This window comes from Aythya ferina (genome assembly GCF_964211825.1).
Source record: "Aythya ferina genome assembly, chromosome: 1".
Taxonomy (NCBI): domain Eukaryota; kingdom Metazoa; phylum Chordata; class Aves; order Anseriformes; family Anatidae; genus Aythya; species Aythya ferina.
The window spans coordinates 11,202,696-11,227,584 of record NC_140296.1 but is presented as its reverse complement, the minus strand read 5'-3'; the positions used below and the strand labels follow the sequence as shown (position 1 = coordinate 11,227,584).

At 37.3% G+C, this 24,889-nt stretch overlaps 1 protein-coding gene across 5 annotated transcripts in view; it reads left to right on the top strand.

The window, feature by feature from the left end:
- Window positions 1–24,889, top strand: part of SLC36A4 (solute carrier family 36 member 4) — an 82,763-nt gene that overhangs the window by 9,789 nt on the left and 48,085 nt on the right. For 2 of the 5 annotated variants that reach the window (XM_084507247.1, XM_084507244.1), the window contains exons 2-8: window positions 3,662–3,785; window positions 4,506–4,596; window positions 5,828–5,916; window positions 6,849–6,944; window positions 9,300–9,384; window positions 16,571–16,798; window positions 17,933–18,031. In XM_084507247.1, the coding sequence (XP_084363373.1) occupies window positions 3,673–3,785; window positions 4,506–4,596; window positions 5,828–5,916; window positions 6,849–6,944; window positions 9,300–9,384; window positions 16,571–16,798; window positions 17,933–18,031 (801 nt within the window). In that variant the 5' untranslated portion in view covers window positions 3,662–3,672. Of the gene's footprint in view, window positions 1–469; window positions 583–3,121; window positions 3,242–3,661; window positions 3,786–4,505; window positions 4,597–5,827; window positions 5,917–6,848; window positions 6,945–9,299; window positions 9,385–16,570; window positions 16,799–17,932; window positions 18,032–24,889 lie in introns of those variants that run through there. The other 3 variants (XM_084507246.1, XM_084507245.1, XM_084507248.1) reach the window with 3 other exon arrangements.

Sequence of the window (24,889 nt, the reverse complement as noted above, 5' to 3'; positions counted from 1 at the left end):
TTTCTTTATTTTTGGAGCATCCTTCAGTAAGGATAACTGCATCACACACGCAGTTAATGATGGTTAAGAAAAAATCCTAGCTAGACTGGAATTAATTAGATTCTAAACTCTTTAAGGCAAAGGCTTTTTTCTTTGTGTTTCTGTGGAGCGGTTGCTGGCCCGCAGTTAGCAGTCAGTTAAGCAATTATCAGGGCTTTGATAGCGATAACATCGACTCTGAGATTGCTTTAGGCAGGGACAAATGAATTTTCAAGGGAAAAGCTTGTTTTAGAAACATACTCATTTAAAAAATGAGGGGAACACTGGAGTATGTCTAAATCTGTTCTTAATAAGTGTTTGCAACCAGGAAAAAAAAATAAGAAAGTTGGGAGAAAAGTGAAATGGGATGTTTATAAAATTTGCAGTCATCTGGGAGGGATCAGGTCCCAGAGAAAGTTACGTGGTGAACTCTGTGCGTTCATCTCTCAAGTTTCAGTGTCGGACTGGAATGGAAGAAGAGAAATTCACTTTCTTCCCCTGACTGAGCAGTTACTGACATTCACCTGTGCTGTCGGTCCTAAAAGTCATGCTGGCATCTGGAAGGTAAAGAGGCAGAGCTGCTTACACCAAGGGCATGAAAGATGCTTGACAATACCTGAGCATAAGAAATGTATTTATATTTTCATTGGCATACAATACAGGATGTGACCAAAGGTTAAAAATACAACTATAATTCATGCAGATTGAAGTGGTCCTAGCTGCAAGGGGATATCCGAGAGTTTTGTGTTGTCTCAACACCAAGATTAAAACATTGCTTTGTGCTCTCCTGCCTTACTCGTGGGGGATCCCTTTATCACCGTTTGGCAGGCACAGAGGATGTAAATGAGCTTTTGGTTGCCAGAGGTGTTTCTTTCAGGATTACTGTGAAGGAGTGGGCTTCTGAAAGTACAAAAATACTGTTAATTAATTACAAGTCGGGTGAGCTTTCTATCAACTAGAAGTGTTTCCTCAAGAAGGGTGGTTGTGGCAGCATTGTTCCTGAGAAAAAAAGCATTAATGGAAGCCTCCAATTCTGGAGGGCTCCCTGTTGAATACTCACGTATTTCCCACCTGTGGACCTTTGTCCCGGTCAGCCAGAGAGGGAAGCAGGATGAGACTGGTGCTTTTTGTATTTTTTCCTGTGCAGTCAGCCATGTGCACGTGAATACGTGTACAGTCTCCATTTTTCCACACCGCAGGTTGTGGAATCACATCCTCAGCATTGCCACGTCCTCCTAGGAAACGTGGAACCTGCACCGAAGCTACCAAACTCCAGGTATCACCAGAAGTCAATAGCAGCAGTGTTCCCCATCAGTAGTTTTGCTAGATTTCCTCCAGGCACCTGCTTTAATTGTATTGTATAGGAGCACACCACAGGCTGTTAGGCTACATCCTTGGAAGTGGTGTAGCAGGCAGCGCTGGGAGGCTGCTGTTTGCCTCCTCCCTTGCTGCAGTGCTTGGAGGAGCAGTCCCCAGGGAGGCTACCCCCAAAAACGGGCAGGCAGTGGAGGGGGAGAGGCAAAAGAGACGTGGCGAGACGACAGCGTTGCAGCACAGGCTTCTTGATGAAAGCAGGTATGCAGCTGGACCAAAGAGATGATCAAAAGCAAGAAATTCTTGGAGGAGATCCCAGGGGTGATGATAGAGTTTGATGCCATCTGGAGCTGCTAGAAAGAAAGTGAAAAAAAGGCTTTACAAACACTTTTATCATTTTTTGGTTTTATCCAACCAATTCTTAGTTACATCTCTTTTAAGAAGCAAGGTAGCGAAATGTTCTCATGATCTGGCTTGTGAGTTTAAGACGTCTTCCGTGTATTTCTGGGGTGCTTGATTTAAAGAAGAAAATGAAAGCAATTCTATCTCAACACTGTTAGGTCCATCGTACTCCCAGATAGGAACCTTACCTGTTGCACAAGCTGTCACTGTTGCTTAACTTTGCAAACACTGCTACGAAATGGAAAAGTAAAATTAATTAATGCTGATTTCTTCTATAGGTTGTTGAACCTCATGTGATCACAGACTTTGCACACTTTTAGTTCATTCTGTTCCACGTCAAAACATTTAATCTATCTCAATTTGTGTAATTGGAATATTGCTGGGAGTAAACTTGACTTACGCTGGACTTTCTGGTTGGGTCTCTGACCTTTGATGTTGTATTCCACTGGGCACCTCTTGCTTCTGTCAAAGGCTTTCAGCTTTATCAAAACTTAATTCAGATGATTTGTTCCTGTCTTAGAATAGTTTTATCTGTCTTCTGGATAAGCCTTCTTCTGTTTTATAGCATATAAAATGCTTATTTTGTGGTTGTTTTGAAGTTCCTATTGCTTATGGCTATTCAGTGTCCTGCTGCTGCATTAGACATCGTTAAGGTTTCAGTGTGTCCTGTATTTCTGATCAGGTTTTGTGCACGTATATTGTTTCCACAATAAGTAGTAATTTTATTAGATTGAACATGAAAAGTCTGCAAATAAGCAGTGTCTGCTTCTGTCTTTTAAACGCTTCTGCAGTCTCACTGGTGTTACAAATTTCACACCTGGGAAGTGAGCATCCCTATTTTTCTTATGAAATGGATAAGCTTAGCATGACTAAGGTATTTAAAGTTCACTCAAACTGTTTTTTTTTTTATTTCTTCAGTGAAGCATGTTTTAATACAATTAATGCTTATTTAATGTTTTCAGAGTTCTGTGATAATTAATGTGATAAATCAGTAAGATGTGCTGTTGCCTTCTTAGAAATTCTCAGTAATTTTTAAAAATAGGTAGAAAAAGTTAGAAAGGCAGCATAAAATCATGTAAAAATAGGATTTTCTTGTGTGTGTGAAGACCACAGAGGTTGAGATTTTTCAATTGATTTTATGAATGGCTACTGCAGAAGGCAGGTAATCTTTTTGGTTTTGGCAGGATTTGTTTTCCTCAACTGTAGTCATTTAAAAATTCTTATAATTTAATCAACATTAAACTGCAAAAGCTGCTAGCTTTGCCTGAAAGCCGGTTTTGTTCACTGCTGGCTGTTGCTTAGCTCTCTTATTTAGCTGGATAGCAAGGCTGCATTTGTTGATGGCAGAGGCAGTTTATGCGACTTTAAAAAGTTCATGAAATTGCAGCTCAAGCATGTAGCATAAATCAGTTGTCTTGGTTTTCTCACCAGTAATGGGAGACATCTTCTGTTGTAGCTCTCAGTTTTAGGATGGGATGGCTCTGGGGGGTGCCCTTGCTCTCCACTGGTAATAGACAAGTGCTCAGCATTGAAACAGCTAATGGCATCTAAGATGAATCTAATCCTTTCCTAACACTGAATGACTTTTCCGTTTGACATTGTATTAGCTTGCAAAATGGTCTAAACCATCAACATTTTGATCTTTTTTTTCCTTAGTTGTGTTTTTCCTAAGTTGTTTTCCTTAATGAAAAGCTTTAGGGTTTGACCATAAACGAGTCTGGTTTGAATAATGCGAATGTGTGCCCCCGGAAAGCGAGGCAGAATTTCTTGTGCAGGCTTCTGCTGTAACTATCTGTGTGTTTAAATCAGCTTTCTACTTAGTAACACAAATAAATCTCATGAAATGGCAAATTAATTCAAAATCACCTTTTACTTCTAAACTGTACGTTTGTTTCTAACACTAAGTTGTGTTAACTCTATTGTATAGATTTGGAAGTAATGAAGCCTTTGATTGATGAACAGAATTCAGAAGGCGTCTCAGATGAGGAGCATGAAAATGATATCCTGCCAGTTGAGAAGCATTACCAACTTGAAAATGAAGAAGGCATTACGTATGTATTACTCTTAAGTATGAGCTTGTTAAAATTCCTCGCCTCCAACTTGTTTTTCATGAGTAGTTTACTGAACTCTTAGGGGGTTACATGCAACCATGGTCATAGGGCTTTGTGTAGTTCTATTTTAGGGCTTTGCATACTTCTACCAAAAAGCAGCACATTTTGAGTAGGTTCTTTGGTTTTTGGAAGCTAACAGTATACTGGCTGTAAAATATTCCAAGGTGACCATTTTTAAAGTGGTTGGATCAGTCAGAATCCAGGCATTGTTTACAAAGGGGTTTGATTGATTTTTTATTTTTTAATAAAGGAACTTAAAAAGACTTTGGAAATAGATTGTTACAGTTGTACTTGAAAGAGTTTTTTTTATTTTTTTTTAGGGGGGGTAAAGCTTTAGCTGTCAGCATTGTGTTTTGTAATTGGTAATTGTTTTGAATGTTATTGATTCTAAAATAGCATTGATGAATCTTTGACATTTTCTGAGGCCAAAAGACAATAACATTGCACAGAAAGTAGCCTTTCACAAGCAGGGAAAAGAAGATGAAGATCAATCAGACCTGTATGTTCCATCTGATGGAAATCATATCTAGAGGTTAATAAGAACGTCCTGTAAATGTGCGGGACCACTTCAAAGTTGTTACTGCTCACAAATTGTTCCTGTGTGTTAGTGAATTATAGAGGGTGTGCTTTTAATGGGACTTTTCCTGTTTTTATTGTCAGGTTTATACAAACACTTACCCACCTCCTCAAAGGAAACATTGGAACTGGGCTTCTTGGTCTTCCACTTGCAATAAAAAATGCTGGCATTGTGGTAAGAATGCAATTATTTTTCTTAGTTTAGAAAAGTTACCTGGAAAGATATATAGATACGTGACTGAACCTGAAAAACTAAAATCTTGATACCTGCTGGTTGTACCTACCTACCTTGAATTGTGTTCAATTTTTTCTTTTCAGTCTGGTGAAGTTATTGCTGAAGGTTGAGACAAATTAAAAAAAACAACCAAACATTTTTTTTTTTTTTTAACTGTGTCATTCTGAAGACTTTATAGCATGTTTTGTATTTTTGCTTAGCCAGAACGTTTTTCTGTGAAAAACATTTTTTTTTTTTTTCTGAAAACAGAAAGATTTTGATTCATTCAGACTCCTATGATGGCTCATGGGATTCTTTTGTGGGTTTATTTTATCTTTGTCCAGACTTCACTATAGCTGGATCATGTCGTAGGATGCACTGTCATCTTCTTAAATCAGTCTTTTGTTTCTGGGGGAACAGGGTATAGAACAGTCTAATAAACAAATAATGTTTATAAAGTTTATTTATATTTATTTATATATTTTAAGTATTTAAGTAATAAACAAAGCATTTCCTAAGGCAATGTAAATTTCATTAACTGAACTTTTAAATTTAAGACTAAATAAATTTGATTCTTTATTACAAGATGTTTAGTTTAAGGATGAAAGTGACAATGTAAAAAGCAAGTACTTTCTGTGAAAAACTTTTGGTTTAACTTCTATTCTAAAACAAATGATTTAATTCGAAGATTATCTGTTAACTTGTAAAAATAGGGTAATGATTATTTATTTTTTTATTTTTATATGTTTTTTTTACTATACTGAACATTTTCAAGTATTCTAATGTAATGGAAAGAAGCCTTTAAAATGACAGTGTTGATGACAACAAAGGGATCCAAACCATTGCTTAGAAATGTGCGGTCTTCTGTCATGACAATTTTTTGGCAAATATCATAACGAAAATGTTCTGAGAGTGAAATTATTTCATGCCCACTTGCTATTTACTGCTCCATCACCCTTGAGAAACCTTCAGTTGAGCAATCAATTAGAAGTAAGGAATGCAGCAGAAATCTGCAGCAAATCTTCCTCCCAGGGGAAGAAAAAGTTTCATAAAATTTTAATTCCTATAATTTATGTATACGCTAAAATATGAAATTTTTGCATGTAAAGATTTTTCCCCAGCAAGTTTTCATGAAAAAAAAAATGTTTATATGACTTCAGTTGCTTTGTTCTCCCTTTTTTCTCCACACCAGATTGGACCAATCAGCCTTGTGTTCATAGGAATTATATCTGTCCATTGTATGCACATCTTGGTACGTTGCAGCCACTGTCTATGTCAGAGGTAAATGTGGAACTACTCATTTTGTTGCTGAGATTTTTTTTCTGAGTTTTGGCCTTCAGAATGACACAATGCTGTAGCAGTTGCTTCAGGTCAGAATCTTGTACTTCAAAGAAGGAATACATGTTCTTATGGTGCAGCTAGAAATGATAGCTGTGCTTTGAGTAACAGTATGTTAATACAATGAAAAAATATTTCTTCTCTGGTCCTACAAAAAAAATAAGTTAGTTTAACTTGTGTTGTCCAATATCCCATTCCCTGTTGTAACTGAGAAATAATCAGGTCTTTCTCACTGCAGTTTTGGTTGTTTATCTTTGGTCCTTAAGTACTTTTATATCTTCATAGCTTCTGAATCTTCATAGCTTTGAAAAGCATTCAGTTTATAAATTGCCAGTTTGTAAGTACTTTATAGGGCTACAGAAACAACCAAGAATTGTTGTTAATGTCTTTTGTGATTGTCTCTTTGGATTGTGACAACTCGATTCTTAAAAATTATGGTGCTAAGGAATGTGGTAAGATGATAATAGTGAGCAGATTAATGCTAGATAGTCTTTCAAGTAAGATGTACAATAAAGTGCAATAAAAGTTCTTTAAAAGTGCAGTAAAGTTTCTGAACTGAACAGTAACATGAAGCTGTTAGTGTCCCTGTAGCTGGAAAAACTATTATTAAAAACAAAACCAAAACCAGACCTGATTTAGTACTGTTGAATTAGTGAGCAGCAATTGTGGTTTACATGCTTGTAGAGTGCTGAATATCCCTTCCTCCAAGAAAGAAGCTCAAGAAGCCTAAACTATACCTCTAAAATTCAGCAACTGTGGAATGGTGTCACAGATGATTCCTTATAAGCCTGTGAGGCCAGCAGCATTTTCAGGATAGAGATGTAGGCTCTGATAGTTTCTAGTAACTCCATTCTTTCTTCACTCTTTGATTTCAGGTTGAAAAAATCCTCACTGGGTTATAGTGATACAGTTAGTTATGCCATGGAAGTGGGGCCTCTGACTGCTCTTCAGAAAAGATCTTCCTGGGGAAGGTAAGTCTGCAGTCTAGTTTTACAGTTCATTAGTAAAAATTATGTCTACACTTGGAATGGTTAGGACATTTACTTTTTAGTAAGATATTACTAGTTTTCAGAGGATATTCTCTGTGCTTGAAATAACAAGTAGCACCACATAAAAATATTTCCTGGGGTCAACTAGTGACGCTGGGGAGGACTGGGGAGTGTGTGTCTCGGTCAGGAACATCAATTTTCAGGTCTACAGGAGCTGTGAAGAAAAGAATTCTCTTCTATAATATAGAAAGAGATGTTGTATAACCAGAAGTGCAGTCTGTATTGTGTAATATCAGTTTTTGTCAGCTTTTACCACAAACACATTTCACTGCATCAGAGTGTAATAAATGGCTCAGTCTTCAAAATAGGACTATAATCAAAGTTTATGATTTATTAAAGGAATAGAGGTAAGCAAACAGCGCTGGGTGCACCAGGAGTCTCTGCTCCACCAAGACGCACACCAGTTACATCAAGCAGCTGATTTTTATGCTCCTAGGCTGATACATACTCATTACTACTTCTAAAAAAAACAGGGTTATTTTAATTAGTTTCTGGAATCCAAACCCTTCTACTGGAGCATGCGCATCAGTCTCCGGTGGTCCCTCTGGGCGTCTCTTGTGCTGAAGGCTTCCTCCCTCTTGTCCTTCTCCTTTGTCCAACTTGGCTGTATGTCAGAGACTTGTGCAACATCCCCTGCAAGCTTTTTCTTTTAGTTGTTCTTCAGCTCTCCCCGTCTCCTTAATCTCCTGGCCAGATATTAGAGACTGGCATGGTGTCCCATGCAATAGTCATAATAGCTAGCAGTTATTCTGAAATCCCCCAGATATCAGAGACTTCAAGGAAAAACCTACAAATACATTTCCCTTGAAGCTCTCTATTGACATGAATTGCTAAACCATTCCTTTGCAAGATACAAGAATTACGTACGTTAGCCACTCTGTTTTTCTTAGACTTGTGGTTATACAAGGGTATGTAAGACAGAAGGTCACATTCATCATACCATGCGGCCCTAGCATTGTTCCATACTGACACGAATCAGATGAACATATCTCACAAGAGTTCACTCTCTAAGCAGACTGATACTGCAAACATAAATGATTTTTTTTTTTTTTTTCTGAAAGGAAGCAAAGCATTTTTTGATTTGTTGAAATATCAAGTACAGATCATGGAGAAATACTTACTAGATTTTTGCAATAATGACCTGCAGATATTAATAGCTTGTTGTAGCTCTTAAGTGCTTTATCCATCTTTTAAAAAAGACTATTATGTATTTTTTGCCATCTGTTGCTGTATAGCGTTTATGGAGCTTACAGTATGACTGCATAGTGATGAAACTGAAAACCTGAGATGTTGTTCAATGTTAACTTTAAAGTTTTTTTTTTCCTCTCTTGAGGAAGAGAGTATTTTTGCCCTGTTATTTTCAAGGATACAGCATCTTGTGTCATTTGTTTGTGGCTATCATTTGGTTTCAGATAAGAAAAAGATGAGCTAGTATTTTAAGATATTTTCTGATGACTGTGTAGGAATGGTCTGGAGCTGTACTAGAGGGAAAATTTTTTGTTTGTAGGAAAGTAGAATGAAAATACTGTAATGCACCAAAGAGTTATAAGCCATAAACAGCAATTCTATTTCCTGAGGCATTGTGCTACAGCAAGATTGTTCTCTGGGGCAGTTCTCTGCTGAATGTTGGACTAGCGAGAGGGTTTCATTATGATGCATCTTCAGGTCACCATCATGTGTATTATTTATCAAAAACAATATGAACCATACTTCAGAATTTTTTTTTTCCAAGAGATACAGTGTCTGAATGTGTATTTGGATACATTCACATAGAGCCAGTTAGCTGTGAAATGGTTTTTGTCTTGAATTGCTGGAACTTAACTTAAACTGTGTGAGACATTTCATCTCTGGTCTCAGTGGAAAATGGCTATACTAAAGTGCTAAATTATTGCAGCAGAAGTTATTTGCACATTGAGTATATATGTCTGTTGTTTATAGCTGTTTCACATTGCTGTCTTTGAATTTCATTTTATGCGACTTTAAATGTGATATACCTTTGTTTTGGAGAAACTTTCATACCTATATACTGTTACCTTAAAAAAACACCACTACCACCACCATCACCAAAAAAAAAAACCACCAACCCACAAAAAACATAAAATCACCTTATTTTGACAGAAGAGCAACTTTCATTCCAGTGTTCATGAGATTAATGTGATATTTGAATCTAACATCATGACTAGTATGAAAAAGAGTTTCAATTGTGTATTAGGTAGAAATGGATTAATCATTTGTATCCTAAGTATAATGTACGTTTGTTTATTTTTTCTTCCTCAGGTATATTGTGGACTTTTTCCTAGTGATAACGCAGCTGGGATTTTGTAGTGTTTATGTTGTGTTCTTGGCAGAAAATGTCAAACAAGTGAGTAAAGATACTGTATGGAAACAGTTATGGTTTTAGATTTGTTTTTCCTTACTTTTTTGCTTCCTTGTGAAGTGCCAAAGAACCTGTAGAACATGAAGTTGAGAGATGCACAGCATAGGTTCTGCCATGGTTTACACAATACAGCTCTTGGAAAAAGGAGCAATGTGCAAGGTGATCTAAACTCACATCTTGAGGAAGTGTTTATAGTTTCATTGCCTTCTCATTTGTTCATTGAACTTAAAAATTAATTACAGAAATTATAGGAAACAAGGTTGAAACTGGTCTGGGATCCAGTTGTCAATGAACATTTCTTTTTGCCAGGACTTGCTGCTGACTTATTTATTCCCTGACCTTCTGAGAATTATTTTACCCTTTTTGTGTCACAGGAATCTTTTGAATCTGTTCTTGTTTAGCCTCTTCCATTTTTCAGAATTGTCTCACAGTTACTCATCAGTGATGGGTCTCTTGGGCCCCCAGAGTACTGTGTGCAGTTTTGGGTGCCACAGAATAAAAAGGATGTAAAACCACTAGAGAGTGTCCAAAGGAGGGCTACAAAGATGGTGAAGGGTCTGGAGGGGGAGATGCACAAGGAGTGGCTGAGGTCCCTTGGTTTGCTCAGCCCAGAGCAGAGCAGGCTGAGGGGAGGCCTCATGGCGGCCTGCAGCTCCCTCACGAGGGGAGCGGAGGGGCAGGCGCTGAGCTCTGCTCTCTGGGGACAGCGACAGGACCCAAGGGAACGGCATGGAGCTGGGACAGGGCAGGGTCAGGCTGGGAGTTAGGGAAAGGTTCTGCACCCAGAGGGTGGTCGGGCACTGGGACAGGCTCCCTAGGGTCATGGCACTGTACCTGCCAGTGTTCAAGAAGGTTTTGGACAACTCACAAACATATGGTCTGATTTCTGGGTGGTCCTTTGGGGACCCAGGAGTTGGACTCAATGATCCTTGTGGGTCCCTTCTGACTAAAGATAATCTGTGCCGTTCTGTTTAGTTTTGATGATGAATATGGACCTCTGTCTGAAAACATGTTTCTGTAATTAGTGAGACAGGTGAGGAATAAGGTATGGCATGTTACCAAGCATTAATCATCCATATGGACTTCTGACCAAAAGATAGAATAAAGGTGTCTTTGAATAGCTTAATTTATGTTATTGAGGAAGAAGTTTCCCCATGGACAGTCAATATGTAGTGGGCACATTTTTTTTTTTTCTCCGTGTGAAGTGAGTTTTTGTATTATGTTTAAAAAGTATTCTGAGTTACAAAAATGTCAAAGTGAGAAGAAACTGTGTATAGAGAAGCTGGATACTCTGTAATTTGTGTACTGGGAGGTTATGACAGTCCCACTGTCTACCTCAGTACCTGAAAATCCTATTTTCTATATGATGTCCTTTTGCTGGCCTTCTGAAGCAGGAATTTTTATGGCATCCTTTGTAATAAAAGTTTGAATCAAAACCTTTCCCATTGAACAAATATATGACCAACTAGTCATTATATATATGTTTTGACCTTAAGAAAAAGCAAAGACTTGTTTGCCTTGGCTTTTATAAATTTCAAAAAAAGTGAAACCTATTCAGAAAACCCACTGCTGCTTTCTTGAAGAATTGAAAGCTGGGAGCAGAACTTATAGAGAAAACAACTTCTACAAAAGTAGTAGCTGCAGAGACCCATGGCATGTACCCTGTGAATGAATTGAAGTCATTAGCAATTCAGAAGAGAAGTCCTATTTGCAAGTGTATTTGATTTACATTGCCCTGTGCACTTTGCTCTGGGAGGGAGGTTGTTTCCATCTGGGCAACCTTATAATGCAGAAATCTGTCCCGTAGAGGGCACCAAAGAACACAAGTTGGTACAGCTTTAAATCTGTTTTGGGCAGTGGAAGGATGAGGCGTATGAACGGAGGGAATGAGGGAGTGGAGAACTAAGATAAAGGAAAATCATGGTAATAATGTTAGTAAGCTTTTCCAAAGGAATACTTTCCTGGCCCACCAAAGAAACTCAGGTTTGTGTAGTTCTGGATATGGGGTCTTATTTATACATATATGTACGTATATATATGTATATATATATAAAAGGGGTTTTACAGGTAAAAATGACTAGAATTGGAGAAGAATGATGAAACTGAAACAAAAATCTGAAGTTTGGCTGCAACAAGTGGGACAGACAAACAAATCTGCCCAGAAGATGGTCCCCTTTCTTGTCATAATTACTTCACTTTTCTTGCATGAGGAGTAGAAGATCTTAAGTCAAGAGTCCTGGCAGCTATCTATTTATTCATGAATATTTGCTGAGTTCTCTGAAAATGTGTCCTTTTCTCATTGTTTGCTGATAAAGCTAAAATATGAAAACATACTCTTGCTGTGTTGTACTTTATTAGATCTTTGACACTTTGAATGACCCATCAACTGGTTGAGCCATAGTGGATATAATGGAATTCTTATTTTTATATTTTTTGGAAAAAGAGAGGGGGGAAACACCTCTAGAAAAAAACCCTAGGCCACCACTTAGGCAGTTGTACTCAGACACAGAAGTGTTACAAATTTGTAGTTTGCAAAGTTGAGTACTGAGTAATAATGAAATACCAGAAATAAACTAATGAAACATATTTTGGGCCTTTTCTTTATAAATTACAGGATTACAGTATAGTCACATATACCTGATCACACACAGTTTTGGTGCTCGATTGGTCCCTGTGTATTGTATTGTATGTTGCTCTGAGTTGAATAAGGAAGGAATTACAGGAGCTGATCAGCTCAAGGACTGCTATTTTGATCCTACTAGATAAAAAGTTTGCAGACTGACAGATAGAGTTTGGGATGTAGGCAAGAGTGGTCTTGGTTAAAGAGACTAAGGAAACTATTCCTTATTGCTTCTGATGCATTTCTTAAATGAAACACGTTCATCCATTAAACAATTTTCTGGGTGCCTGATATCAAGAATCTAATAACCATATTTACACAAATGTGTGATCTTCATGGATACAGCTGAAGGCGGTGGATGCTGTGCTTGGGGTATGTAAATGAGACATTGAGTGAAGCACTCCTGTAAAAGAAGCAGTTTCAGACATCACACCGTCATGTGAATTAGTGCTTGAATAACGAAAATGACTTCTGCTGAAGTCACTCCGTGAATTCACTAGTCTTTGTAGTCAATATGCAAGTAGTAGTCACTACTTGCTTTCTAAAACTGTAGTGATATTTCCTTGTGGTTTAGGGAAATGTTTGTGGAACTTGCAGCTACAGTCATGGTAGGCACAGAAAAAAATGCATGTAGTGTATTTAGATTAGAAGTTGCTCAATGTGCACTGAGCCCTGTTACACACAGAAAGAACAAAATACTGTGTAGCAGCTCATGGAGTCCTACACAGACTTTATTACATCAGGTCTTTTGTCTCTTTTGTAGTCAGAGTGAGTACAGGCATAGTAAAATTTAATGACTGTTCTCTACAAATCAGAATTACTTTTATAGGAAGACATTCTCCGTTATGGGTAAGAGAGGAAGCCGTGATTCTTAAATGGCAAATGTACATTTCCATGTCTCAGATCTTTAGTGGGAGGATCTGAATTATGATTGTTTATAGAATGCGTTTTTCAAGCACAGATGTATTGATTGAGTAAGTGAAAACATTTGTCTAAGTTATCTGATATTCAGATAGTATTTCAGACTGCTTTGCTTTCTTTAGAGGAGAGAGAAACAGCATGAGAAACAGCTTTTTATTTTTTATTTTTAAAGACACTTTGGCTGCTTTACATTGTTACTTGTTAGAATGGTTTTCAACCTGTTTACTAGGTTTTTTTAACCTAGTAAAATACTTCAAAAGTGATAGCAATGTTAGTTTGCATCTGAACAAATGAGTGTAATTTCATCTTCATTAGATTTTTCCTTTTCTACTCTTTAGCATCAATCCTCACAGAGCCAATTGATCTATCACAGGCAGAATTGTAATTTTGGGGGGTTAATTTTTGTATTTTACTTTCAGACTTAGTTTTCTTCCACTCACCGGCCTCTCTTGCCTGTTATTTAGCTCTCCCATAAGATTACTGTATCTTGTTTGATGTGCCTCTTCTGAGCCAATGTACAGAATCACTCTTCTGTCATGCCACAAAATCCACTTGTGTAATGTAGAAGTTCCCTGTGGTCTTGCCCAAACCCTTAAGTGGTGCTTGACACAGTGGTTAGATTGTTAACCAATCTAATGTGGATGCTGCTTTCTTGGTACAGAATTGATTTATAAGTGTATATATATCCAGAAAAGGGAATAAACTGTCTTTCTGTGCTTTTATATCTGTATAACTGTATCCATTATATCAATTACATGGTGTGTATATGTACATGTATATGTAAAATTCACCCCCAAACACAGTGTTTGATAATGCAGAAACCTGTGCATAATGAACGTAATAAAAATGGCTTGGCAGTCAACAGTTGAACTGAAATGTTAAAAAGTTGTTGTTTTTTTTTTTTTTCTTTTTTCCTCCCCCCATAAAATCATAGAACAGTTTGGGTTGGAAGGGACCTTAAAGATCATCTAGTTCCAACCTCCAATTATTTTTCTTAAGTAACAGCAGTTTCAGACCTGAGACAAAGCAAAACTTTAGGCCAGTCGAATATTGGAACAGTTTGCCCATAGGGGTTATGCAGTCCCCATTCTTAGAGGTTTTCAGGAGAAACAGCCTCATTTGACCTCATATTGATGGAGCTTTGAGTAAGCTGTTGAGTAAGTCATGAGGTCGCTTCTAACCTGAATTATTCTATGGTTCAGTGAATCCCAACCTCCATTTTTGGATAATGTAATGGAGAATATATCAGGAATATAATGTTTCTCTTAGATAAGAGATGACAAGGTAAAGTGACTCAAATGAGAAATGGTGTGGAAGAGGAGCTTTTGAGTTAAAAATGTACCAGAAATAGGTGCTTTTTGTAACTGGGACTGAGACAGCTGTGACTGCAAATCTGTTTACTCAAAACATAAATCTGAGTGGAGCAGGTTCAGAATTGCCTTTTAAAATTTTTTGTCCTTCCAGCTGGAATCTTTTTGCCCTGGCTTCTGCCTTTCAACTGTATTTCACAAAACAGGATCTGATGAGACTCTTATGAGTAATAACATTTTAGAGAATCCATTTAGCCTCTGTTTCCTTCCCCTGGTGAATACTGGGGCAGGGAAGAGTGTGGCAAGAAAGGGTACCATATTCACTGTGTTGTAAAGTGGCCTACAGTGTTGTAGTTTGTTACAGAAATACAACTCGTGTTTGAAGCACGCAAATGGGAATTGAGAACCCAGGGTAGGGGAGTCATATTTTGATAATTTTAGCTGACTGCTTTTTACAGATGTCTGTCACCTGATGTTGGTGGTGCAGAGTTTGTGAACAGTCATAGTGTGTCCTTTCTCAGTGCCTTCCTCAGTATTTTTGCGAAAATAAAACATAATTTTAAAGGCTACGTATGACCACTCTTTACTTAACACAACCTGGAGGTGTGATGTGGTCGTCGTGGCAGCTGTAGAAATCACAGTAGATCTGAACTCAAATAGAATTGTGTCCACAGAATTTTTTTAATAACTCCCTCTACCTCCTGGAAGTCTCAGTCCAAGTGATCCCTTGATTGCCTACTGTATCTCCAACCTGTCCCCTTCTCTTGTTCCTCAAGCTGGAAAATTAATATCATATTAATACCACAATAATTTTGTGCTGTTTGCTCAGGACTCTTGTGTCTACATTTAAACTTGTATGTAATAGTAATACTTGGCCTTTTTATTGAAGCAGCTTCATGTGTTTGACTTTTAAAAAGAGGATCTATGATCTTGTTATTTTCACTTGCACAGATAACTGGACATTCTAGAGAGCAAACCACATTGAAATAATTGCCCATAAATTAACCAGTGTCAGTATTAGGGTCAGAATATCATCTTAAGTTGCTTTGATATATATTGATTTCTCATTTTAATTTAACCTCTTTATACTGTAAGGAAGCATTGTTTTTTTCCACTGTCTAGGTATCTTTTCTCATCAAGCCAAAGGCTTTCTGTAGTGTGAATGAATTAAACAGTCATATACTGATTTATAAGATGGCAAATAGGATCAAAGAGGAAAAGAGAGTATACCTTCCTAGGGAAAAGGCATAAGATTTATAACAAGTGGGTCTGAACTGTTCTCATTTTGTAGCAAGCAGTATAACTACTAACTCTTCATGTGTTGGTCATGGTGTACACACGGCACGTAATATATTTGCATAAAACAGATTTTGGCAGTTACAGAATCATAGAATATTCTGAGTTGGAAGGGGATTGACAAGGATCATCGAATTCAACGCCTGGGTCTACAAAGGGCCACCCAAATAAACAGACCCTGTGTCTGAGAGCGTTGTCCAAACACTTTTTGAACTCCAGCAGGCTCAGTGCTGTGATCACTGCCCTGGGGACCCTTTCCCAGTGCCCAACCAATTTTAACCACATGAACATTTTTCCAAAAGATGTAGTGAGAGTTGTGAATAGTCCCAAGCTCAGTCTTCTGAATTGCACCATGGGCAATTATGGTAATATTATATACAAGATATTTAGTACTTTTACACATTGTGTACTACTATTTATCTACCAGTATGAATTTGTATTGATTTAATGGATAGAGCTCTATGCAAACTCTCTTTAGAGCTCATGGTTTTAAAGTTGAGTTAAAGGTGATTAATGGAAAAGTGAGGTTAAGAATAAAATCATTTGAACTAAAATAAAGACAGGTTCTTATTTTACCACCATTTCTGTGTTTATGTTGACATGATGTGGATTGCAAAGGCGTTATTAGGCACTGAACCTTCAGAGAATAGTACTTGGTCATCTGAACCCATTCCTTACTTTTAGGAAAATTCACACTCCAGTGTTTAGGCCTAGATCCATCTCGCCCACATTCGTTTGACTGAATGCTTGCTTTCTAAAAGGCAGGTATCTAATCGAAACTGATCGTGGGGATTTCCTCCTTAGTCAATGGATTAAAGACAAGGTCTTTTAGGGCCCAATTTCATCATTTCACAAGGAACACTTGCCCTGTGCCTTGTCTTCCTCTCTGCATTGAGACCATAGGTAAACCAAAATGCCTGACATTCAGCAGGTAAAGTGAAGAGGTAAATTCCACCGTAGAGAAACAGCAGTGTGACCATATCCAGACACTCAGTGCTACCAGTATTTATTTATTTTTCTACAGGTCCATGAAGGATTCTTGGAAATCAAGTCTGCTTCTATAAATGTCAGTGCCGCCAGCAATTCTTCCGAGAAAAGGAGTACGGATTTACGAGTGTACATGCTGTGTTTCCTGCCGTTTATGATCCTCCTGGTCTTTATTCGTGACCTTAAGAGCCTGTCCGTGCTTTCACTGCTTGCCAATCTGTCCATGGCTGTCAGCCTTGTGATCATTTACCAGTATATTGTTAGAGTGAGTATAGCAAGTTTATAATTTGTTTTGATCTGACATCTTAGTGGTTGCTTGGGGTAGTTTTGGGGTCTCTGAAACATACTGATTGACAATTGCTGAAAGTCAGAATTATCTTGTAATGTGAGGTAAGGAGATGTCTTAATACTTGAGACATGCTTTAAAGAGACCTCTATGGTATTTTTTGAAAAAAATGGCAATATTACTGCGCTTAAGATACAGAGCATACAAATTTTGAAGTCTCTGAATCCTTGAGTGAGTAGAAGTTGCACCCAGAAGTTCAAAGGCTTCATCCGTGACCAGTCATTTCATTGCAACAGAAGAACAGTTTCAACAACGTTTGTTTATAGCATTTTTCCAGTACAATCAGGAAAAAAAAATAAATATATTTATCTTACGTATTTAAGAATAGATATTGCATACTTCTGTCTCCTGAGAAGTTGAATAGTTTTTACGTTTTCTGGGTTGCTGCTGTTTTTAACAGTTGGAGGCATTTCAGAACAGAACAAATTGAACTGAAAGCTGAAAAAAAACCCACGTACAGAAACTTCTACATTTTTTCATTCTTACAATTTTTGAAAAGTATAAATGGCAAACTGTTGTGTGCACAGTATCTAGATACATGGTCACTACTGATATTACTGATATTATTTAGAGGTATTGGCTATGGGAGGAGGTAAAAGTTACACAAAACACATTATGGGAGTTGAAGACTGATTAATTGTTCTGCAGGAATTCAGCTTGTGTTAAAAATACTTTTTTTTTTTTTTTTTTTTTTTAACTATCCCTTATGGTTATGAAGAATATTTATAATTTTTAGAAGGTTACGCTTGAGTTTTCCCTTTCATTTTAATTTATGCTCACTTATATATGCCAGAGTAACACTTTAAATATGAAAATTTCTAATGTCAGTAACGAGAACCTAGAATAAATACATCTGCAAGTGTCTGAGTGAGTGGGAAGGAAGCTATAATTGTGTGTGAGGGACTGTAAGCTTGTGGGGAAAACCATGAAGTGTAACTAGCAGTGTATACTCTGTTGTCAACACCTACAGATTTTTCTTTCCTAGACGGCAATTAAAACTGTAAGAACAGCTGACATTCTTTACATAGCACTGTTTTGCTTTGATTTCTTTAGGATATAGCAGATCCTCAAAAACTGCCTCGTGTGGTTGGCTGGAAGAAATATCCCCTGTTTTTTGGGACAGCAATATTTGCTTTTGAAGGAATCGGTGTGGTAAGTCTTTATCATTGACTCTTCAGAATACCTGGGTTTGTGACAGATGATGAAATGTAGGCAGTTTTAAGTTTGTTGGTATTTACTTTTTTCTTGGTGAAGCACTAATCTCCCAGTCATGAAATGTGTTACTTCATCTAAGGCAAAAGCTGAGGACAGAACATCCTTGTCAAAGGGTATTCTAGTGAATACTGATTGCTCCTTGAACACTTAGCACCTTCCCTATTACAAGGATGTCTGTAGTTCATCGAAACAGATTAAAAATAGTTTTAAAATAGATTAAAATCATAATTCATTATTCAGCTAATAATATGATGATTCTGTAATTATGATGATTCAGCAGCTCAGTTTGAAGTGATTAGTGAAGAAAAAAAGAAACTTATTCAGCATCTTTCTTTTCCTTTGGGATCACAGAGGACAAAAATGATTTATCAAAAAAGTATTGTTCTTCCTGCCTCAAACTTTTCTATAGAGATGGCTTCATAGCAATGGTGATAAGAAAAAGGCTTGAAATTCCAGAATATTGTTTTGATTCGTAGATTTCAGATAATGAACTTCCATTCCTCATTGTTTCCTGAAATAAGTCAGTAGTTATTTATCGCTTGTAAAATGTTTTTTTTTTTTTTTTTTTTTTTTTTTTTTTTTTTTTTTTAAGTGAATCTTGTTTTAATCTCTTATATTCATATCCTACTCCATCTAGGGGTTTTCTGATTGCATCTCATAGTAGCAAAGTTTGCAAATTAGTTACCACTTTTGTTTCACGTTACAATTTTAAAAGCAGCCAAAGAAGCATCTGGGAATGGTAGGTCATAATGTCTTTAAACTGTTGGGAAATAACTATATATACACTTTATTTTGTACTAATGTAACCACATACTTCAGCAGGTGTTATGTGCCTAAAACTAAAGCTAAAGAAACACAACAAAAACAAATAAAACAAAACAAATCAACCCTTTCCTTGCACACCAAAATGCAATATCCCCAAACCAGCATGCACTTCATCTGAAGCAATTATTATCTTTCATTGTCATAACATGTTTTGAGATTTCAAATATCTTTTCATTTCTGGAACTGTCAGCTCTGAATCAAGGCAGTGTATTTGATCCAGCTGCTGTATTACCACTGCCAGAAGAGCTGAAAAGCAAAAGGCCTAACTCCTAGTATGTTACGAAACTGTTTTCACAGACAGGATGTGTGGGTCTAGTGGCAGTGAATCTCCATTTATCAAATTGTTTGCACTGGTTTCTCAGACTGTAAACTGTAGGTGATGTAGTGTTTAAGCTACCATATATTTGGTAGTTATCTGGAAGTGTGTGTGTGTGTATACATATATATATATATATATATATATGTATACGTATATATGGCAGCATATTTGCTCGTCATTTTCCTGTGAAAGAATTTCACATGGGCTGTTTGATGCCTGTAGCTCTTGGGCAAAAACAAAACAACCCAAACCATGCTCAGTGAATCTGACAGGTCGGGCTATGTTAAATTTGTTGCTCTTAAATTGTATGGTCTGTCTGTATACCCTGTTTCCCAGACTGCACATACTGTGTGTGGCTGAATGCAAGGCATATACAGTAGGTCTGATAAATTTATATCCTGGTTGTATTGAATCTGTTGTTGAAGATTTGCGTGGGATGTGGGTATATAATTGTAGCCAGGAAATGTGTAAGTCCTTGCGAATCTCAGAAAAATGTGGAAGGCTTATTATTTGGTAGCTGTAGCTTACTGAATTACAGATAGCGAATTGATTTATGGTAATTATTTTTTGGCAAGTTAGATTCCATGTTTGTCAGCTCCTTAAATTTACATCAATAGTAATAACACTGATTACTAATGTAAACCTTTAAGGAACTTTAAGGAATGCCTGGAGCATTGCACTTGATTGAATCCCTGGTTGTTACCAATGACATTCTTAAGAACTGAAGACCTTTTTCCTTTGTTTATTCAAGAGCAGGATTCATTCTTACTGTACTTCTAAAACATGAAAATATTGCTCAATATTATTAAATATTAGCATTGCATAGTTTTTGAGTATATTTCTGTATGATCCATCTCAATTACTTGATGATAATTTACTTTTCAAAGCAAACAAATAGTGCATTTTAGTTCTTTCACTTTGTTACTGATACTTAGAAACTAATGTTTATGTTCATTTTGGTTTGATATTCTGTGCGTGTACATCACACACAAGACCACTGAAAAAACATGCATGTGTTTACAAATTAGAATTAATGTCAAGGTCCCTCTGGATGGCAGCACGGCCTGCTGGTTCACCAAAGGGCCATGCTGCCTTCCAGAGGGACCTTGAGAGGCTGGAGAGGTGAGCTGACAAGAATCTATTGAAGTTCAGCAATGAGAAGTCTGAAGCCCAGCACCTGGGGAGGAACAACCCAGACACCAGGGCATGCTGGAGAGCAGCTCTGCAGAAAAGAACCTGGAGGTCCTGGTGGATACCAAGTGGAAGACGAGTCAGCAATGTGCCCGTGCTGAGAAGAAGACTACTTTTGTTTAAGAACCTGGATGTTTTAGGCCAAGTATCAACAGCAGGTCAAGAGAGGTTCCCCTCTGGTCAGCATCAGTGAAGCTGCACCTGGAGTCCTGTGTCTGATTCTGAGCCACACAATACAAGAGAGACCTGAACATACTGGAAAGAGTTCAATGGAAGGCTACCAAGATGATTGTGAGACTGGAGCACCTCTCCTCTGAGGAAAGGCTGAGAAAGCTTGAACTGTTCAGCCCGGAGAAGAGAAGGCTCAGGGGGGATCTCATCAATGTCTGTAAATACCTGAAGTGAGGCTGCAATGAAGACAGAGCTGGGCTTTTTTCAGTGGTGTCCAGTGACAGGACAAGAGGCAGTTGGCACAAACTGGAACACAAGAGGTTCTGTCTAAACACTTTACTGTGTGGGTGTCAGAGCACTGGCACATGTTGTGGAGTCTTCTCCTTGGAGAACTTCAAAAACCACCTGGATGTGCTAATGGGTAACCTTCTCTGTCCCTGCCTGAGCAAGGGCTGGATCCAGATTACCTCTGGAGGTCCAATCCAACCTCAACCATTCTGTGGGTGTTTGGATGTAAAACTGAAAATCTAGAGTGTAAAGTATTTATTTCTTATATGCAGAATGATACTAATATGTCTGTGTTTCTCAGGGATATTTTGAATGTGCATAATGTGTACTGTACATTCCTATACTGTAGTTGCATGCACCATAGCGAAGATTTGAAAAAAAAAAAAAAAAAAGATTTTATGTATGTGAACAGCTAGCACTTCATTTAGTACTAGACAAGTTGTTTAAGCATGAAATCAAAAAGATGAGCAAAGCAAATCGACACATTTCCACTTAACATAGTTAATATTTCATACAATTCTTGGTCATTGATTTAATTAGCAATTTGTTATTACAGCTCAATAAGTCACCGTCAGAGATGAACTGTGATTTGTATGTGTGTTTGTGACCTCTTGCATATGTGAAGTGAAAAATGTTAGCTTAAAATTCTTTTACTGAGATCTAAGATAATGAATTTTGCTCCAGTTTGCAGTGGATTAAGAATACTCACATAGTCAGTTGCTGTAGTATAGTTGATGTGTGATAGATAACCTGTTACTCTGTGTCTTAATTACTGGCCTTCTGATACTCAGATACTGATATGGTTGAATTGTTCTGTTAAGGAAAAAGCAAAAAACAGACCAAAACATTTATTAAATTGTCTCTTCTGATTGCAGGCAATCAAGATTCCTTGATACTGGTTTTTATTTTAGAGACATATTAGATTTTATTCTGGAATGTCTTGCAAGTAATATTTAGTTCTGTGAAATTACCTGAACATTGCATTATAAACAGAAGCCTTAGTGTCTTAGTTTCATCAGATAAGTTTACTATGGTTGATTCCTGTTATGGAATAAATTAGTCTTAAACAGTTCTGAGGCCATAATTGTTTTTTTCTTTTCCTTGGCTTGAAATATGCATAACGCTAATTTTTACTGTATTCATTGGAGAGCAGCCAGATTATTAATGGTATGAATATTGAAGCAAAATAATTTATTTATTTTTTTTTTTGGCAAGTTCAGTCATCTTAAGTAGAACCTGACAGGAGAGGAAACATGCCCTCCGTGTGGTTTCTCTACCACTGTCTTTCTCTGTAGAATGGTCTTCCTTCTAGGAATACATAATGATAAACTTTTGAATAGAGGAATAAATAATCTATAAGGTTATAGAAAATAAAGTTAGGAGGATTTATTGTTAAAGACACTTGATTTATTCTGCTCTTAGTAGCAGGGAAGTGGCTAATGTAGAAAGAGAATAGTTGTAAATTCATAATGACAATACACAGTGTGGAAAGTTCTGTTTGTGTGGTTTCTTTGAAACAAGTAATAGACCGTAGGGGAAATATTCTAACACTGATTTGATTGAAATTGGGGTCACATCAACTGGGGACCAAGGAGTTGGACGCAGTGATCCTTGTGGGTCCCTTCCAGCTTGGGATATTCTATGGTTCTAACTCTCAGTGAACCTCTTTGTGGACAGTGTCCTGCTGGGGATGGGAGAGCATATGCTGCTGCTGCCTTCCATCTGTGCTTTAGCTTCTCTCAGGCTGTGGTTCCCTGTGCTGGATGAAGCTACCCGACAAGTCACAGGGTTGGTGCGCAGATCACAGAAGAGAAGAGAGTACTAACCATACATATTAAATACTGGGCCTGCAGGTGATGCATACAATGAATGTGTTCACAGAATGTGTAAAACTGTTTTTAAAGAGCTGTGTTTGAGAGCCTCTTTCATATTCCACTGGTGAATAGGTCTTTTTATAAAGAATGTGAGATTTTTGTGATTGAATTAAAAAGTAGCTTCAGACTGTGCTGCTGAGTGGGCCTATCATGCAGTTAAAACTTTTGGACAAACTTTTCAGAAGAGTATGAAAATGGAGGCTTCAGGCTTGGATATGTCTGTAGCATTACTGTGTGTAGGTGATTACTTTGCATAATGTTTTATCTATTCAATCACAGTTATAATTAATAATTATTTTGCTATGAAATTCCATTTGACTTGCTTACTCGAGGTATAAAAAACAGATCCAAAAGTGGAAGTGATATTTTAATACAAGCTTTGGGGGAAGGAGGATAAATTAGAGACATAAGGTTTTAACAAGGTATATAATTTGTCTTCTGTATTGCATATAAACTTGCTCAGTTAAGTAAAATCATAGGATTCAGTACATTCATTTTTCCTGTTGAGTGCTGCAGACTGATTACCCTAGCAGAGAGAAAATGTTACTTAACATTAACATAACTTAACAATTACTTAACATTAATTTCAGGTTTGTAATGTAAGGCTTCTGATATTTTAGCCTTTTTCTTGAAGACATCTATTAAAACCACTTTTAAACTTGGATATCAGAGCTTTGCAGTAGGAGGTAGGGTTGTATTTGTATACCAAAAGACAGGCTCTAGAATCCCATTAGGCAGCATCTAACCAATTCCAGGAGATTTAAAGTGAGAAAACTAAGTGGATTATCATTTTTAAAATGTCACTATTTGGACTTTGAATGTGATGCAGAGGAGCTTGTTAGGTCTGTGGTTTTGAGATAAAAGCATCTCATTGTCAAAAATTCTTTTGCCAGATTATTATTCTTTTAAAAAGTTAATGAAATCTAATGACACTCTTCTGTTGTCATTAAGACCAGGCTGCTTTCGACAGAAACAGACATTTAATGGGTAACATGACATCATCTAAATCTACTTGGGGCATCTCTAGATTGGGGTGCATAAATTTAATTGCTGTTCTTTTGAGACATTTCAGATGCAAAGGCTGTATCATCAGAGGATGTTTTTACATTTGGGCACCCAAATGTAGGCAAATGGATTTGTTGACTGTGAAAATGACCTGTTTGTAAATTTACACGGTAATTCTGGTCTTTAAATGTCAGTGAGAGGTATGTATGCCTCCTGCTCCTGCGTGGGCTCCTCTCCACGGGCTGCAGCTCTGGCCCGGGGCCTGCTCCTGCGGGGGCTCTCCATGGGCCGCAGCATCCTCCAGGCCACATCCACCTGCTCCACCAGGGGCTCTTCCACAGGCTGCAGCGTGGAAATATGCTCTGTACATATAACAATAAATAAAAATGAAATTAAAAACAGTTAAAAACAACAGTTTAAAAAAAAAAAGTATGTGATTTTACTATATGGCTCATAACATGCGGTTTTGTCAAAGTATTTCTAAATTCAGTGATCTTCTTGAATGTTCACTGAAGAATAGAGCTCCTAAATCCAGAACTTTTTATCAATACATGTTTTGCTGGAATACGAAAGAGCCCTAATCATCCACTGTTGAACACTTTGTCATGCTTTGGCATTGGCTCTCTTATAAACTTTCTGCCTTAAAAGTTACATACTGGGAGAGGAGATTTGTCGGGAGCAGTAGAAGAAAATTGTAAGGGGATGTGGAAAAGAAAAGAGTCATAATGCCGAAGGCATTTGAAAATTATACTAGAAAGTTGAGTGTTGTGTATTCCTAAACTTGTATTTGAGCTGTTTCAGTGCTTCACAGAAAAAAACAACTAAGTAGTTTAGATGTCAAGGTGCTGTGCCATCATTTCAAATGGAGGCGTATGATGCTCTCTGTTCTTCTGAGAAAAAAAAAAGGGTCAGTGTCTTCTCTTCCTTCTCCTATTTCAGGTGTATTGATTTTTCAGAATAGGATCATTACTCCTTTTGATGATTATCATGTTAAAATGTCAGGTGTGATTCACAAAAACGTTTATATTGCTAGGGCTTCTGTGCTGGGGTCCTGTCAGTTTTTAACTGTCTCAGTCCTGGAGCCTGCACAGCTGTTTTTCATGCTCCTTATCCCTTTTTACC